General features: G+C 45.3%; 1 protein-coding gene across 2 annotated transcripts in view; it reads left to right on the top strand.

Moving 5' to 3' along the window:
• Positions 1 to 15,584, top strand: part of CAPN11 (calpain 11) — a 114,508-nt gene that overhangs the window by 38,809 nt on the left and 60,115 nt on the right. For both annotated transcript variants that reach the window (XM_082251650.1, XM_082251649.1), the window contains exons 2-3: positions 11,263 to 11,516; positions 14,812 to 14,881. In XM_082251650.1, coding sequence (XP_082107776.1) covers positions 11,271 to 11,516; positions 14,812 to 14,881 — 316 coding nt within the window. In that variant the 5' untranslated portion in view covers positions 11,263 to 11,270. The remainder of the gene's footprint in view (positions 1 to 11,262; positions 11,517 to 14,811; positions 14,882 to 15,584) is intronic.

Below are 15,584 nucleotides of genomic sequence, written 5' to 3'. Positions count from 1 at the left end.
ATGATGGTGGGATGGGTGAGGGGGATCCTATGTAATTATTGAATTAGTATGGGGTAGGGGTCCTGTGTAATGAGGGGGAAGGGGGATCCTATGTAATGATGGGAGTAGTATGGGGTAGGGGTCCTGTGTAATGAGGGGGGAGGGGGATCCTATGTAATGATGGGAGTAGTATGGGGTAGGGGTCCTGTGTAATGATGGGAGAGGGATCCTGTGTAATGATGGGGGAGGGATCCTATGTAATGATGGGAGTAGTATGGGGTAGGGGTCCTGTGTAATGATGGGAGAGGGATCCTGTGTAATGATGGGGGAGGGATCCTATGTAATGATGGGAGTAGTATGGGGTAGGGGATCCTATGTAATGATGGGAGTAGTATGGGGTAGGGGATCCTATGTAATGACGGGAGTAGTATGGGGTAGGGGTCCTGTGTAATGATGGGAGTAGTATGGGGTAGGGGTCCTGTGTAATGATGGGAGTAGTATGGGGTAGGGGTCCTGTGTAATGATGGGAGTAGTATGGGGTAGGGGATTCTATGTAATGATGGGAGTAGTATGGGGTAGGGGTCCTGTGTAATGATGGGAGTAGTATGGGGTAGGGGATCCTATGTAATGATGGGAGTAGTATGGGGTAGGGGGTCCTGTGTAATGATGGGGTAGGGGTCCTGTGTAATGATGGGAGTAGTATGGGGTAGGGGTCCTGTGTAATGATGGGAGTAGTATGGGGTAGGGGTCCTGTGTAATGATGGGAGTAGTATGGGGTAGGGGTCCTGTGTAATGATGGGAGTAGTATGGGGTAGGGGTCCTGTGTAATGATGGGAGTAGTATGGGGTAGGGGTCCTGTGTAATGATGGGAGTAGTATGGGGTAGGGGTCCTGTGTAATGATGGGAGTAGTATGGGGTAGGGGTCCTGTGTAATGATGGGGGAGGGATCCTATGTAATGACGGGAGTAGTATGGGGGAGGGGGTCCTGTGTAATGATGGGTGTAGTTTGGGGGAGGGGGTACTGTAATATTGAGGGTAGTATTGGGGCGGGGTCCCGTGTAATGATGGGGATTGTATGGGGGAGGTGATCTTTTGTAATGATCGGGTTAGTAAGGAGGAGGGGTCCTGTGTAATGGTGGCAGAGGGGATCCTATGTATTAATGTAGTATGGGGGAGGGGTTCTGTGTAATGATGAGGTTAATATGGGGGAGGGATCCAGTGTAATGATGGGGGTAGTGTGGGGGAGGGGGTACTTTGTACTAGGGCTGCGCATCTTCACTTACCTCTCGATTCGATTACGATGCATCATGATTGCTGCCCAGTGCCCATGCCCAGCCCACTGCCTAATGGTTTTCAAAACTTTATTTAAAAAACAATCAAGCAGTCACAAATTAAAGAATCATTTTTATTTTCATTTGCTTTTGAAGGACACTTCCCTGGACCCTGGCATGGCCTGCAAGCCCTGCATACTCATAGTGCTCTTGCACTGCAAACCTATAGGAAGGTCTGAAAATAGCATAGCAGAGACAGACGACAACACTATTTACTAGAAGTAACAATAAAATTTGTATGGCGTCAAACTGTAGTGGTGCAGTTTACTGCTTCATAAAAGAAAATAAAATATTAATATAAGGTCTAAACCTTTTAAAGTACAACTAAAGGCAAAACTTTTATTTTTGATTTTGGATAGAGTGGAGGAGAGTGTATTATAACAGGAATGTGCAAACTATGGCCCTCCAGCTGTTCAGGAACTACAATTCCCATGAGGCATCTATGACATTGACACAGTCAGACAAAACTAGGCATAGTTGCCAACATTTGAAAAAAATGTCCAGGGACACTTTGCAGCACAGCTATTAATTACTTACCACACCCACTTCCCCCGAAGCTCCGCCCACTCTGCATAATTAATCTCCGCCTACTTATCAGATTATAGGGTCTACTTCATAAAGAGAGAATTACAGGAATTTGAAAAGGGAATTGAAAACTTGAGGCCAAAGTAGCAGAGTTGGAAATATTCTCCCATTCAGATGCACTACTTCTGCCTAAAGTTTAAAATTCTCATCACAATTCCCTGCAATTCTAAAGTGTCAGCTTGTCGGAAGGTGCTCTGCCTCCCCCTGCTGGCGGATTTCGGAAAATTCACCATGCTGACACCCTGCCTCCGGTGACACGTTAAATTTGCGACAGGCAGGAAGAGTGAGCGGGCACTGAGAGAGAGACAACCTGCTGCCAGAACTACAACACATAGCTGGGGTGAGAGTGACACTGTGTGGAACAAAATAAAAAAAAAATTTTTTTTTTTTTTTTTTTATTAATTTGTGATACATACATGATTAGTTCGGACTTGCATACCTGCTGTGTGTGGGTTGTTGTGCACTGCATTGCATACCACACTGAGGACAGTGCTCTGCTCTCTGGGCTCCAGTGGCTGGCTGGCGTTGCGGCTGGGCCTGGGACCACCAAGGTGAGGCTGGCTGCGATGGGGATGCTTGGGGCTCCAGGTCCTGGCTGGCTGAAACACTCAGGGCTCCTGTGTGGAGTGTGGACTGGCTTGGCTGGCTGCAGGTGGGACGCCGATACCACGCGGGGGATGTTCTTCTTCCCGCTGTGCCTCGGGTCAAAGAGGGAAGAGGAAGGGCCGGAGCCTTTTTATTAACCGCTTGCCGCCCGCCCGCCGTCATATGACGGCGGAGCGGAGCGACCATTATCCTGGGCCGCTGTCATATGACGGCGGCACTTTAAGCAGGGCAGGCGCGCGATCGCGTGCGCGCCGCCCTGCACTGCCGGTGTCGGGGTGTCCCCGGGACACCCCCCGTCACCGGCAGGGGGGAAACAGCCAAAGGGCGTGGCTGTTTCCCACGTGATCGGCTGTGTTCCAATGACACAGCCGATCACAATGAAGGCGCCCACTAGATGACCGCGCATGCGCGATCGGGAGCGCGCAGCGCGGTCATGTCGGTGGCACTGTGTTCCGTAGGAACACAGCTGTCACCGGCGGTAGTAAACAGTCACTGATAGTGACTGTTTACTATGTGATCGGCTGTGAATCCATTCACAGCCGATCAGAAAATGTAAACAAAGAGCATTAACTCAGTGTTACTAGCTCTTCTCTCCTCATACAGCTTCCAGTGTGAGGGGAGAAGAGCTAGAAATAGTGAGTTACTGCTCTGTACACATGTCACAAAGTAAAAATCACACTAATAAAGGTCCCCACACAGTCCTCAGCCCCCCCCAATGTCACCTGTCACCCAACAGTCACCTCATCAGTGCCCAGAAATTGACACCCATAACGTTCACATGTGAGCGCAGCGATCGCAGGCAGAATCACTGCGATTCTGCCCGCGATCCGGAAATCATTGCATATCGCGGGACGCCTGTGCGTTGCCCCTGATTTGCAATAGCACCCCAAACGCTGTGCGATGTTGCCGCCATTTCCGCCTGCCGAATCGCGGTAACATCGCGCAAACATCGCATGACGCCCAAAAAAGGTACAAGAGTTTCTTTGGAGCGTCATGCGTTGTTTGCGCGATGTTACCGCGATTCGGCAGGCGGAAATCGCAGCAACATCGCACAGCGTTTGGGGTGCTATTGCAAATCACAGGCATTGCACAGGCGCCCCGCAATTTGCAATGATTTCTGGATCGCGGGCAGAATCGCAGTGATTCTGACCGTGATCGCTACGCTCACATGTGAACGTAGCCTAAAGTTCACCGGTCACCAGAGACTGCCATCAGTACCGCCGTGCACCATCGCCTGTCACCCATCAGTGACCATCGCCCGTCACCTGTCACCCCATCAATCACCGTCACCTGTCACCCCATCAGTCATCGTCACCTGTCACCACATCAGTCATCGTCACTTGACACCCCTTCAGTGATCGTCACTTGTCACCCCATCAATCATCGTCACATGTCACCCCGTCAGTGATTGTCATCTGTCACCCCATCAATCATCGTCACCTGTCACCCCATCAATTATCGTCACCTGTCACCTCTTCATTTATCATCACCTGTCACCTCATCAATCATCGTCACCTGTCACCCCATCAATCATCGTCACCTGTCACCCCATCAATCATCATCACCTGTCACCCCATCAATCATCGTCACCTGTCACCCCATCAATCATCGTCACCTGTCACCTCATCAATCATCGTCACCTGTCACCTCATCAATCATCATCACCTGTCACCCCATCAATCATCGTCATCTGTCACCCCATCAATCATCATCACCTGTCACCCCATCAATCATCGTCACCTGTCACCCCATCAATCATCGTCACCTGTCACCCCATCAATCATCGTCACCTGTCACCTCATCAATCATCGTCACCTGTCACCCCGTCAGTCATCGTCACCTGTCACCCCGTCAGTCATCGTCACCTGTTTGCCATATACATGCAATCACTTACTGACCGCCTAACGACTATATGCGTCGGCCATTAAAAGCTAAATACTGGGGTTATGGCAGCAGATAGCCCCCATAACCCCGGTATTTTTTGAAACGGCGGGCGGTCGGCTTTCAGATAAGGGTGGTCCCAGTGGCGGATTCGCCGCGGAATTACCCTTACGGTGCAGGGGAAGAGGTGCCCCCCCTCCTGCCGCGTCCCAGACGTTTTCCCAGCTTACCGGACCCGCCGGCAGCGGGGAAAACTATCCGGTCCCGGATCCTCAGAGACAGGAAGTCGAGTGAGGGCAAGATGGCCCTCACTCAACTCTATGGTCTTGGAGGACCGGAGCTACGTCAAAAGACGTTGCCTAGCAACCGGTTTAAAGGGCCGCTTTTTTTTTTTTTTGCTTTTTTTTTTTTTCCCTCTTTCAACAATTTTTTTTTTTTTTTTCTTTTTTAGTGTAGTTGTGAGGTGTGAGGTCTTTTTGACCCCAGATCTCACAATAAAGAGGACCTGTCATGCCTATTTCTATTACAAGGGATGTTTACATTCCTTGTAATAGGAATAAAAATGATCAAAAATTTTTTTTTTTAAACTGTGTAAAAATAAAAAAATAATAAATAAAATAAATAGGAAAAAAAAAAAAAAATTAAAGCGTCCTGTCCCCGTTAGCTCGCGTGCAGAAGCAAACGCATACGCAAGTCCCGCCCACATATGTAAACGGTGTTCAAACCATACATGTGAGGTATCACCGCGATCGTTAGAGCGAGTGCAATAATTTGAGCCCTAGACCTCCTCTGTAACTCTAAGCTAGTAACCTGCAGAAATTTTTAAAATGTTGCCTATGGGGATTTTTAAGTACCAATGTTTGGCGCCATTCTGTGAGCATGCGCAATTTTGAAGCATGACATGTCGGGTATCTAATTACTCGGCGTAACATTATCTTTCATATTATGGAAAAAATTGGGCTAAATTTACTGTTTTCTTATTTTTTAGTTCAAAAAAGTGAATTTTTTTCAAAAAAATCGCACTTGGATGACTGCTGCGCAAATATGGTGTGATAAAAAATATTGCAACGATCTCCATTTTATTCTCTAGGGTCTCTGCTAAAAAAAAATATATAATGTTTGGGGGTTCAAAGTAGTTTTCTAGCAAAAAAAAATATTTTAGCTTGTAAACACCAAGTGTCAAAAATAGGCCCAGTCTTAAAGTGGATAAATGGACAACTTTGTGTAAAGCGCTACTTGGATGTGAGGCCTATGTATGTGGCCAGGCTGTGAAAAAGTGTTACACATGTGGTATCGCCATACTCAGGAGGAATAGCAGAATGTATTTTGGGGTGCAAGTTTTGCTATGTACATGCGATGTGTTAGAAATATTGCATAAATGGACAGCTTTGTGTAAAAAAAATGTGTTTTCATTTTCTTTCCACATTTTCCAAAAACTTGTGGAAAAAAATGACATATTCAAAAGACTCATTATGCCTCAAAAATTATATGTTGGGCTGTTTGCTTTCCAAAATGGGGTCATTTTATGGGGGTTTCCATTGTCCTGGTGCTCCAGGGCCTTCAAAAGTGCGATAGGTTGTCAGGAAATGATATGTGTAATTTGTGCTCCTAGAATGCCGGACGCTGCTACTCGGATGTTAGGCCTCTGTATGTGGCCAGGCTGTGAAAAAGTCTCACGCATGTGGTATCGCCATACTCAGGCGGAGTAGTAGAATGTGTTTTGGGGTGTAGTTGCAAGTATACATGTGCTGTGTGAGAGAAATAACCTGTTAATACGGCAATTTGTAAAAAAAATAAAATAAAAAAAAATAAATCTTCATTTTGCAAAGCATTGTGGGAAAAAATTACAACTTCAAAAAACTCATCATGCCCCTTATTAAATACCTTGGAATGTCTACTTTCCAAAAAGGGGTCATTTGGGGGGTATTTGTACTTTCCTGACCTTTTAGTGTCTCAAGAAATGAGATAGACCTTCAGTACATCAGGTGTGATCAAGTGTGATCAATTTTCAATGAATAGCACCATAACTTGTGGACTCTAACTTTCACAAAGACCAAATATACACTTATTTGGTTTTTTTTTTACCAAAGATAAGTAGCAGTATAAATTTTGGCCAAAATTTGTGAAGAAAAATGACTAATTTGCAAAATTTTATGACAGAAACAAAGAAAAATGCGTTTTTTCACGATATTTTCAGTCTTTTTTTATTTATAGCACAAAAAATAAAAAACCCAGTATTGATCAAATACCATCAAAAGAAAGCTCTATTTGTGTGAAAAAAAGGACACAATTTTTGTATGGGTACAGTGTTGCATGACTGAGTAATTCTCAGTCAAAGTGTGAGAGCGCTGAAAGCTGAAAATCGGTCTGGGCAGGAAGGGGGTGAAAGTGCACTGTAGGCAAGTGGTTAAGCTCCCGCACTAATCCACCAATCAGCTGTGTTCTTTGACTTTTTTTCTCCCAGGCGCGGAAGGGCGTGGCGCGGCTTGGATGACGTCAATCAATGTTGCCGTCCCCCCGAATTGATGCAGAATCGCGAAGGGTCGCATCGATTCACTGATTATATTCCCCAGGCCTACTGTGTACTGATGAGGTTAATATGGGGGAGGGGTCCTGGCTAATGATGGAGGTAGTATAAGGGTGGGGGTAGTATGGGGGAGGGGGGATCCTGTGTAATAATGACCGTAGTATGGTGGAGGGGTCCAGTGTAATGATGGGGGTAGTATGGGGCAGGGGATCCTGTGTAATGATGTGGATTGTATCGGGGGGGGGGTCCTGTGTAATAATGACGGTAGTATGGGGGAGGGGTCCAGTGTAATGATGGCAGTAGTATAAGGGTGGGGGTAGTATTGGGGGGGGGGGGTCCTGTGTAATGATGGGGGTAGTATGAGGGAGGGGTCCTGTGTAATGATGGGGGTAGTATGAGGGAGGGGTCCTGTGTAATGATGGGGGTAGTATGAGGGAGGGGTCCTGTGTAATGATGGGGGTAGTATGAGGGAGGGGTCCTGTGTAATGATGGGGGTAGTATGAAGGAGGGGTCCTGTGTAATGATGGGGGTAGTATGAGGGAGGGGTCCTGTGTAATGATGGGGGTAGTATGAGGGAGGGGTCCTGTGTAATGATGGGGGTAGTATGAGGGAGGGGTCCTGTGTAATGATGGGGGTAGTATGAGGGAGGGGTCCTGTGTAATGATGGGCTTTTTTTTTTTTAAGGTAAATCTATACGTGTATTTTTTTTTTTCTTCTTGGGGTGGTGAGTGAAATTGCATGGGGGGGGGGGGGGGGGGGCAGGAAAATGTTTGCCCAGGGTCCAATCCATAGTAAAGATTGCTCTGTAGAGGACACCACCATTTTTACTGCATGTCTTTCTTTTCTGCACTTACAGTATTTATTCAAGAATATTGCTGAAAATAATTTTGGTGGGGGTTGGTAACAAAATGATCGGCCCCCGATGTACCCCCAAGGAGCTGTGGATGTAATCCATTTCAGCATGGGTTCCCCAAGGGGGGGTAAAAGACTAAGAGAATGTGGTCTATGGGGTGACTACGCTGTCTTCTGGGAGCTCCCTGGACCCTACTTGTGGTCCCAATGTTAATAAAAGTCCCTGCCATGGAGTGTAATGAAGGATATGGAAGGGAAGGTGCTGATGTGTACTAAGCATGCTGGTACTTGTAGTGGAGGTGCGGTTTCTGTGGGTCTATACTGTGGATATTCTGTAATCTTAGTCCAGGACGGTGTCATTGAATGAGATGGAATTCTCTCCCCACTCACTCAGGAATGGGACTTGGCCCAGGACCAGCAATGACTCAGGGGCAAACTATGGGTGGGGGTGGGGGGGGGTCTGCTGCGTCTGTGCTCTGCAGTGCTGTGTCATTCTCCTTCCAGGATGTTATCTGCGTGCTGTAAATGCAAATAAAGTTCTGTAGAAGGGAAGCGTGTCGGCGCTGGTTGTGTTATAATGGTTTCCAGTGAAGAATGTGTGCTGGGATGTAATGAGTAACCCAACATATAAACCCAACATATACTGTATATTACCCCCCCCCCCCCAACCAGACATAGTATGGACTGTATCCAAGCATTGGTGTCACACCCTATGATTGGTCAGATCACACATGATGATACAAAGTAACAATAATCCAACTGCGATACAAAGATACTGAATGTAATAATTGTTGGCTGTTGCGATTTGTTACTTTGTACGGGAACTTGCAAAAAGGAGCGTGCGCTTGTTCCTTTTGATGTAAATGAGCCCTGAACATAGGCGTCTGCAGAACTTTTTTCGGGGGGGGGCATAATTTTAAGATCACCCATGCTCCGCCCCTTTTTGCCCCCATAGATTCCCCTTTTGAGCAGGCCAGGCCAGGGTCCCCCATAGATCCCCTTTTAGAGCAGGGTCCCTATAGATCCTCCTTTAGAGCAGGCCAGAGTCCTCCTAGATCCCTCTTTAGTCTTACCTTTTCACCTATATTCCCCGTGCTACCATGTTTTCCTGCACCACCAGGTACTCCAGGCTCTCCCTGCAAAGAATATATATATATATATATATATATATATATATATATATAATATATATAGTGGGTACGGAAAGTATTCAGACCCCCTTAAATTTTTCACTCTTTGTTATATTGCAGCCATTTGCTAAAATCATTTAAGTTGATTCTTCTTCCTCATGAATGTACACATAGCACCCCATACTGACAGAAAAACACAGAATTGTTGACATTGTTGCAGATTTATTAAAAAAGAAAAACTGAAATATCACATGGTCCTAAGTATTCAGACCCTTTGCTGTGACACTCATATATTTAACTCAGGTGCTTTCCTTTTCTTCTGATCATCCTTGAGATGGTTCTACACCTTCATTTGAGTCCAGCTGTGTTTGATTATACTGATTGGACTTGATTAGGAAAGCCACACACCTGTCTATATAAGACCTTCCAGATCACAATGCATGTCAGAGCAAATGAGAATCATGAGGTCAAAGGAACTGCCTGAAGAGCTCAGAGACAGAATTGTGGCAAGGCACAGATCTGGCCAAGGTTACAAAACGATTTCTGCTGCACTTAAGGTTCCTAAGAGCACAGTGGCCTCCATAATCCTCAAATGGAAGACGTTTGGGACGACCAGAACCCTTCCTAGAGCTGGCCGTCCGGCCAAACTGAGCTATCGGGGGAGAAGAGCCTTGGTGAGAGAGGTAAAGAAGAACCCAAAGATCACTGTGGCTGAGCTCCAGAGATGCAGTCAGGAGATGGGAGAAAGTTGTAGAAAGTCAACCATCACTGCAGCCCTCCACCAGTCTGGGCTTTATGGCAGAGTGGCCCGACGGAAACCTCTCCTCAGTGTAAGACACATGAAAGCCCGCATGGAGTTTGCTAAAAAACACCTGAAGGACTCCAAGATGGTGAGAAATAAGATTCTCTGGTCTGATGAGACCAAAATATAACTTTTTGGCCTTAATTCTAAGCGGTATGTGTGGAGAAAACCAGGCACTGCTCATCACCTGTCCAATACAGTCCCAACAGTGAAGCATGGTGGTGGCAGCATCATGCTGTGGGGGTGTTTTTCAGCTGCAGGGACAGGACGACTGGTTGCAATCGAGGGAAAGATGAATGCGGCCAAGTACAGGGATATCCTGGACAAAAACCTTCTCCAGAGTGCTCTGGACCTCAGACTGGGCCGAAGGTTTACCTTCCAACAAGACAATGACCCTAAGCACACAGCTAAAATAACGAAGGAGTGGCTTCACAACAACTCCGTGACTGTTTTTGAATGGCCCAGCCAGAGCCCTGACTTAAACCCAATTGAGCATCTCTGGAGAGACCTAAAAATGGCTGTCCACCAACGTTTACCATCCAACCTGACAGAACTGGAGAGGATCTGCAAGGAGGAATGGCAGAGGATCCCCAAATCCAGGTGTGAAAGACTTGTTGCATCTTTCCCAAAAAGACTCAATGCTGTATTAGATCAAAAGGGGGCTTCTACTAAATACTGAGCAAAGGGTCTGAATACTTAGGACCATGTGATATTTCAGTTTTTCTTTTTTAATAAATCTGCAACAATGTCAACAATTCTGTATTTTTCTGTCAGTATGGGGTGCTATGTGTACATTCATGAGGAAGAAGAATGAACTTAAATGATTTTAGCAAATGGCTGCAATATAACAAAGAGTGAAAAATTTAAGGGGGTCTGAATACTTTCCGTACCCACTGTATATATAGCCAATATGGCCCCCTTTAGGGCAGGCCAGGATCCCCATAGATCCCCCTTTAGGGCATGCCAGGGTCCCCATAGATCCCCCTTTAGGGCAGGCCAGGCCAGGGTCCCCCATAGATCCCTCTTTAGCGCAGAGTCCCCATAGATTCCTCTCTTAGAGCAGACCAGGAAATTACAGGGGGGGAGGGTGCTTGCCCCCCCCGCCCCTCCTTTGTGGACGCCCATGGCCCTGAAGAAGGGAGCCTGCCTCCTCCTCCTCCTCCTGCCTAATTTTTGAATACTAATGTTGCATATTCAATAAGGCCTTGTACACACAGGCGGTAAAAACCTGCAGTTCAACTGTGTTTTTATCCCCCCTGTTCACCTACCTCCGAAGGAACATGCCGGCCTCTTAAAATGAGTACAGCTTTGGTGCGACTATTTTAACTCTGTGGATTGCTCTGTGGATTGCTATTGAGAGCCGGTCACAGTCTCCCGACATGCGAATTCGATGCGAGGAAGCCCAAATCCAATTCGCACCAGTCTGAACTCAGCCTAAGTTCCTCAGAAATGTTTTGTGGTTATCCGTTGATACATGGATACGTGATATTGGACGGATGTTCTGCCGGTTCCATGGTACCCCACTTCTTCCTATGCATGTCTGCTCACCGACTTGCTCTTCTCTTTCAGATAAGAAGATGATGCCATTTGGCGGAATCGCGTCGAAGCTGAAGATCGATCGGCTGAAGGCGGATGGGGTCGGGTCACATGAGCAGGCTGTGAAATACTTCAAACAGGATTATGACAGCCTGCGGCAGTCCTGTCTAGAGAATGGAACGTTATTTGAGGACCCCCACTTCCCCGCCATCACCTCCTCCATGGGCTTCAAAGAACTGGGACCTGGCTCTAGCAAAGTACAGGGAGTGCGGTGGAAGCGTCCCGGGGTGAGTGACACCCAACTTTATAAGATAAGCAAGAAGGGGCACCTTCAGACCCATAGTCTGTAGTCAGAGGGCACATCCCGGATAAGCCCCCCCCCCCAATATTTTTGTAAATGTTTATTGCTGTCTGTGAGCTAATTGGGGGGGGTCACCCTATTGGTTCTGGAGATTGTTACAGGGACATAAACTGACAAGTCCAAATTTTTATCACTGTCCCGAGAAAGGTAAGTGAGGGCAAATCTTGCAATGGTGACAACTGTCTAAGAGGCAGAGATGTATAGTAACTAAGTAGAACTACTTCATTACTGTACTTAAGTACGGAAAGGCGGTATCTGTACTTTCCTAGAGTAGAATTTTTTTCTCCTACTTCCACTTTTACGTCGCTACACTTTTTCGATGATTTCAATACTTCTACTCCAATATTTTTTTTTGTGTTGCATAGTTACACAATTATAAAAATTACCACTGCCAGAACAGTAGATGGTAGGTTTCATGAAGCTCAAAAAATGTGTATAATGTCATGTGTAAATCAGCGCATACGAAAATAAATGCTATGTATAAATAAAATGGTCTACATATCTGCTGTTAAGGGGAAAGAGAACCTCCCCCAACCAAGGAGAGTCACAAGCGTACATAGACCTTTCTTCTGGTAAGAGGCTGATTTTGCTTTTTTCACTGGAAGTTGAGAGCACAGGTTTTGCAGTTTTGTTTCACTGGAAGAGTCTATTTGGATATTATTTTGCACTTCCCTTCATCCGCCGGGTAAGGGGGAAATCCACAAGGTGGTGGGAGGAGTCTGCACCTATTATTTGGAATAGCACCTGTTTGATTCCGGCACCTTTGAAAATATATTCATCTTGTTTTGTCACATATACAGGTCCCTCTCAAAAAATTCGCATATTGTGATAAAGTTCATTATTTTCTGTAATGTACTGATAAACTTTAGACTTTCATATATTTTAGATTCATTACACACAACTGAAGTAGTGCAAGCCTTTTATTGTTTTAATATTGATGATTTTGGCATACAGCTCATGAAAACCCAAAATTCCTATCTCAAAAAATTAGCATATTTCATCCGACCAATAAAAGAAAAGTGTTTTTAATCCAAAAAAAGTCAACCTTCAAATAATTATGTTCAGTTATGCACTCAATACTTGGTCGGGAATCCTTTTGCAGAAATGACTGCTTCAATGCGGCGTGGCATGGAGGCGATCAGCCTGTGGCACTGCTGAGGTGTTATGGAGGCCCAGGATGCTTCGATAGCGGCCTTCAGCTCATCCAGAGTGTTGGGTCTTGCGTCTCTCAACTTTCTCTTCACAACATCCCACAGATTCTCTATGGGGTTCAGGTCAGGAGAGTTGGCAGGCCAATTGAGCACAGTAATACCATGGTCAGTAAACCATTTACCAGTGGTTTTGGCACTGTGAGCAGGTGGCAGGTCGTGCTGAAAAATGAAATCTTCATCTCCATAAAGCTTTTCAGCAGATGGAAGCATGAAGTGCTCCAAACTCTCCTGATAGCTAGCTGCATTGACCCTGCCCTTGCTAAAACACAGTGGACCAACACCAGCAGCTGACATGGCACCCCAGACCATCACTGACTGTGGGTACTTGACACTGGACTTCAGGCATTTGGGCATTTCCCTCTCCCCAGTCTTCCTCCAGACTCTGGCACCTTGATTTCCGAATGACATGCAAAATTTGCTTTCATCCGAAAAAAAGTACTTTGGACCACTGAGCAACAGTCCAGTGCTGCTTCTCTGTAGCCCAGGTCAGGCGCTTCTGCCGCTGTTTCTTGTTCAAAAGTGGCTTGACCTGGGGAATGCGGCACCTGTAGCCCATTTCCTGCACACGCCTGTACACGGTGGCTCTAGATGTTTCTACTCCAGACTCAGTCCACTGCTTCCGCAGGTCCCCCAAGGTCTGGAATCGGTCCTTCTACACAATCTTCCTCAGGGTCCGGTCACCTCTTCTCGTTGTGCAGCGTTTTCTGCTACACTTTTTCCTTCCCACAGACTTCCGACTGAGGTGCCTTGATACAGCACTCTGGGAACAGCCTATTCGTTCAGAAATTTCTTTCTGTGTCTTACCCTCTTGCTTGAGGGTGTCAATGATGGCCTACTGGACAGCAGTCAGGTCGGCAGTCTTACCCATGATTGCGGTTTTGAGTAATGAACCAGGCCGGGAGTTTTTAAAAGCCTCAGGAATCTTTTGCAGGTGTTTAGAGTTAATTAGCTGATTCAGATGATTAGGTTAATAGCTTGTTTAGAGAACCTTTTCATGATATGCTAATTTTTTGAGAGGGACCTGTATATGGTATTATGGCATTATATGTATGTATGTATATATATATATGTATGTATGTGTGTGTGTGTGTGTGTGTGTATATTATATTATATATATATATATATATATATATATATATATATATATATATATATATATATATATATATATATATGGACTTTTTTATTAACTTTCATAAACTCTTGCTTTATTTCATTATTGGAATATATTGTTGTATATCACATTGGTTTATATATGATTTTGCGCACCAATAAGCTGTGGAGAAAGAAAAAATATGCAGGAAAGAGAAGGAGGGATGCTTTAAAGGGAAAGGGAGGGACTTTATCTGTTTTTGTTTATAAAAAGTTACAGCCAAAGGAATTGTGATTGTCCTTTATGTTAATCATTTGAAATAATAAAAAACAATATGATGTTCAAACTTTTGACTTCTTTCTTTTAATAACTACATAACACAGTACTTGTACTTTTACTTTCAGTACTTGAGTAGCAAAATTTAAAAATAAAACGACTTGCAATACTTAAGTACAAAAAATGTTGAATACTTTAGTACTTCTACTCAAGTCACTTTTTGATCGAGCACTTCCACTTCTACTCGAGTCACTTTTTGATCGAGCACTTCCACTTCTACTCAAGTATGGGTTTCGAGTACTTTATACAAGTGTGCTAAGAGGGAATTTCCTCTCCTAAAGTGACAAGAAGTCAAATTGTTATTATTGTCCCGAGAAAGGTAAGTGAGGGGAAATCTTGCAATGGTGACAACTGTTTCTGGTGACAATTGTCTAAGAGGGGATTTCCTCTCACTGTCTGCTGGGCCTCCTGGTCAGAAAGTAAAAGGAAATCTCTTATATGTGACACATTACAAAAAAAAATAAACCCGGCACGGGTTTAAACCCTTTTTTGCTCCATGCAAAAGCAAAACTTTTGGCTTTAGATTTCTTCAAGACTTCACTGATAAATAGATGACCTGTTTTAATTTTATTCCTCTCCAGGAAATCGTCAGTGACCCGCAGTTTATTGTAGGCGGAGCCAGCAGGACTGATATCTGCCAAGGAGCACTGGGTGAGTACACTGCGCCAATTACCCTCCAATACTTCATGGGTGTGTGGGGGGGCATTTCTTGGAAAAGGAGTCAACAGTTAAAGACCAAGTCCAACTATGGGGTGCCCCGCTCCAACAGGCCAGGTCTCCCTGCTCATTTACCATTTTCTTCTATATAATTAAAACCCAGCAGGGAGAGTGGGGCCCCCTCATGGCCTCAGCAGGTCATGTCAGGATGGGAGTTCTAAGGTGAGGTCTATTGTGGTATTGTGGACCTAGAAAAAAAATGTTAGCACGTCTTTGGGAATGTGATAAATTTAGTAAATGACATTTGAATCTCTAAAGGCACATAGGCAGCATAATCCCACTAGATCAGCAATATGAGCGCCCCCCCCCTTTCCACCACCTTTTTCCCCATTCTTCTTTGCAAAATATCCCAAGCACTGTCAGATTGGATGGGGAGCATCTGTGAACAGCAATTTTCAGTCTTGCCACAGATTCTCAATTGGATTTAGGTCTGGACTTTGGGCCATTCCAACACATGAATATGCTTTGATCTCAACCAGGGATCCTAAAACTACGCCCCTCCAGCTGTTGCAGAACTACACATCCCATGAGGCAATGTAAAACTCTGACGTTCACAGACCTGACTAGGCATGATGGGAATTGTAGTTCCTGAACAACTGGAGGGCCATAGTTTGAAGACCCCCTGACCATTCCATAG

This window comes from Pelophylax lessonae (assembly GCF_965119305.1).
Source record: "Pelophylax lessonae genome assembly, chromosome: 3".
In the NCBI taxonomy this organism is placed as follows: Eukaryota; Metazoa; Chordata; class Amphibia; order Anura; family Ranidae; genus Pelophylax; species Pelophylax lessonae.
This window is presented reverse-complemented; position numbering and strand designations above follow the sequence as displayed.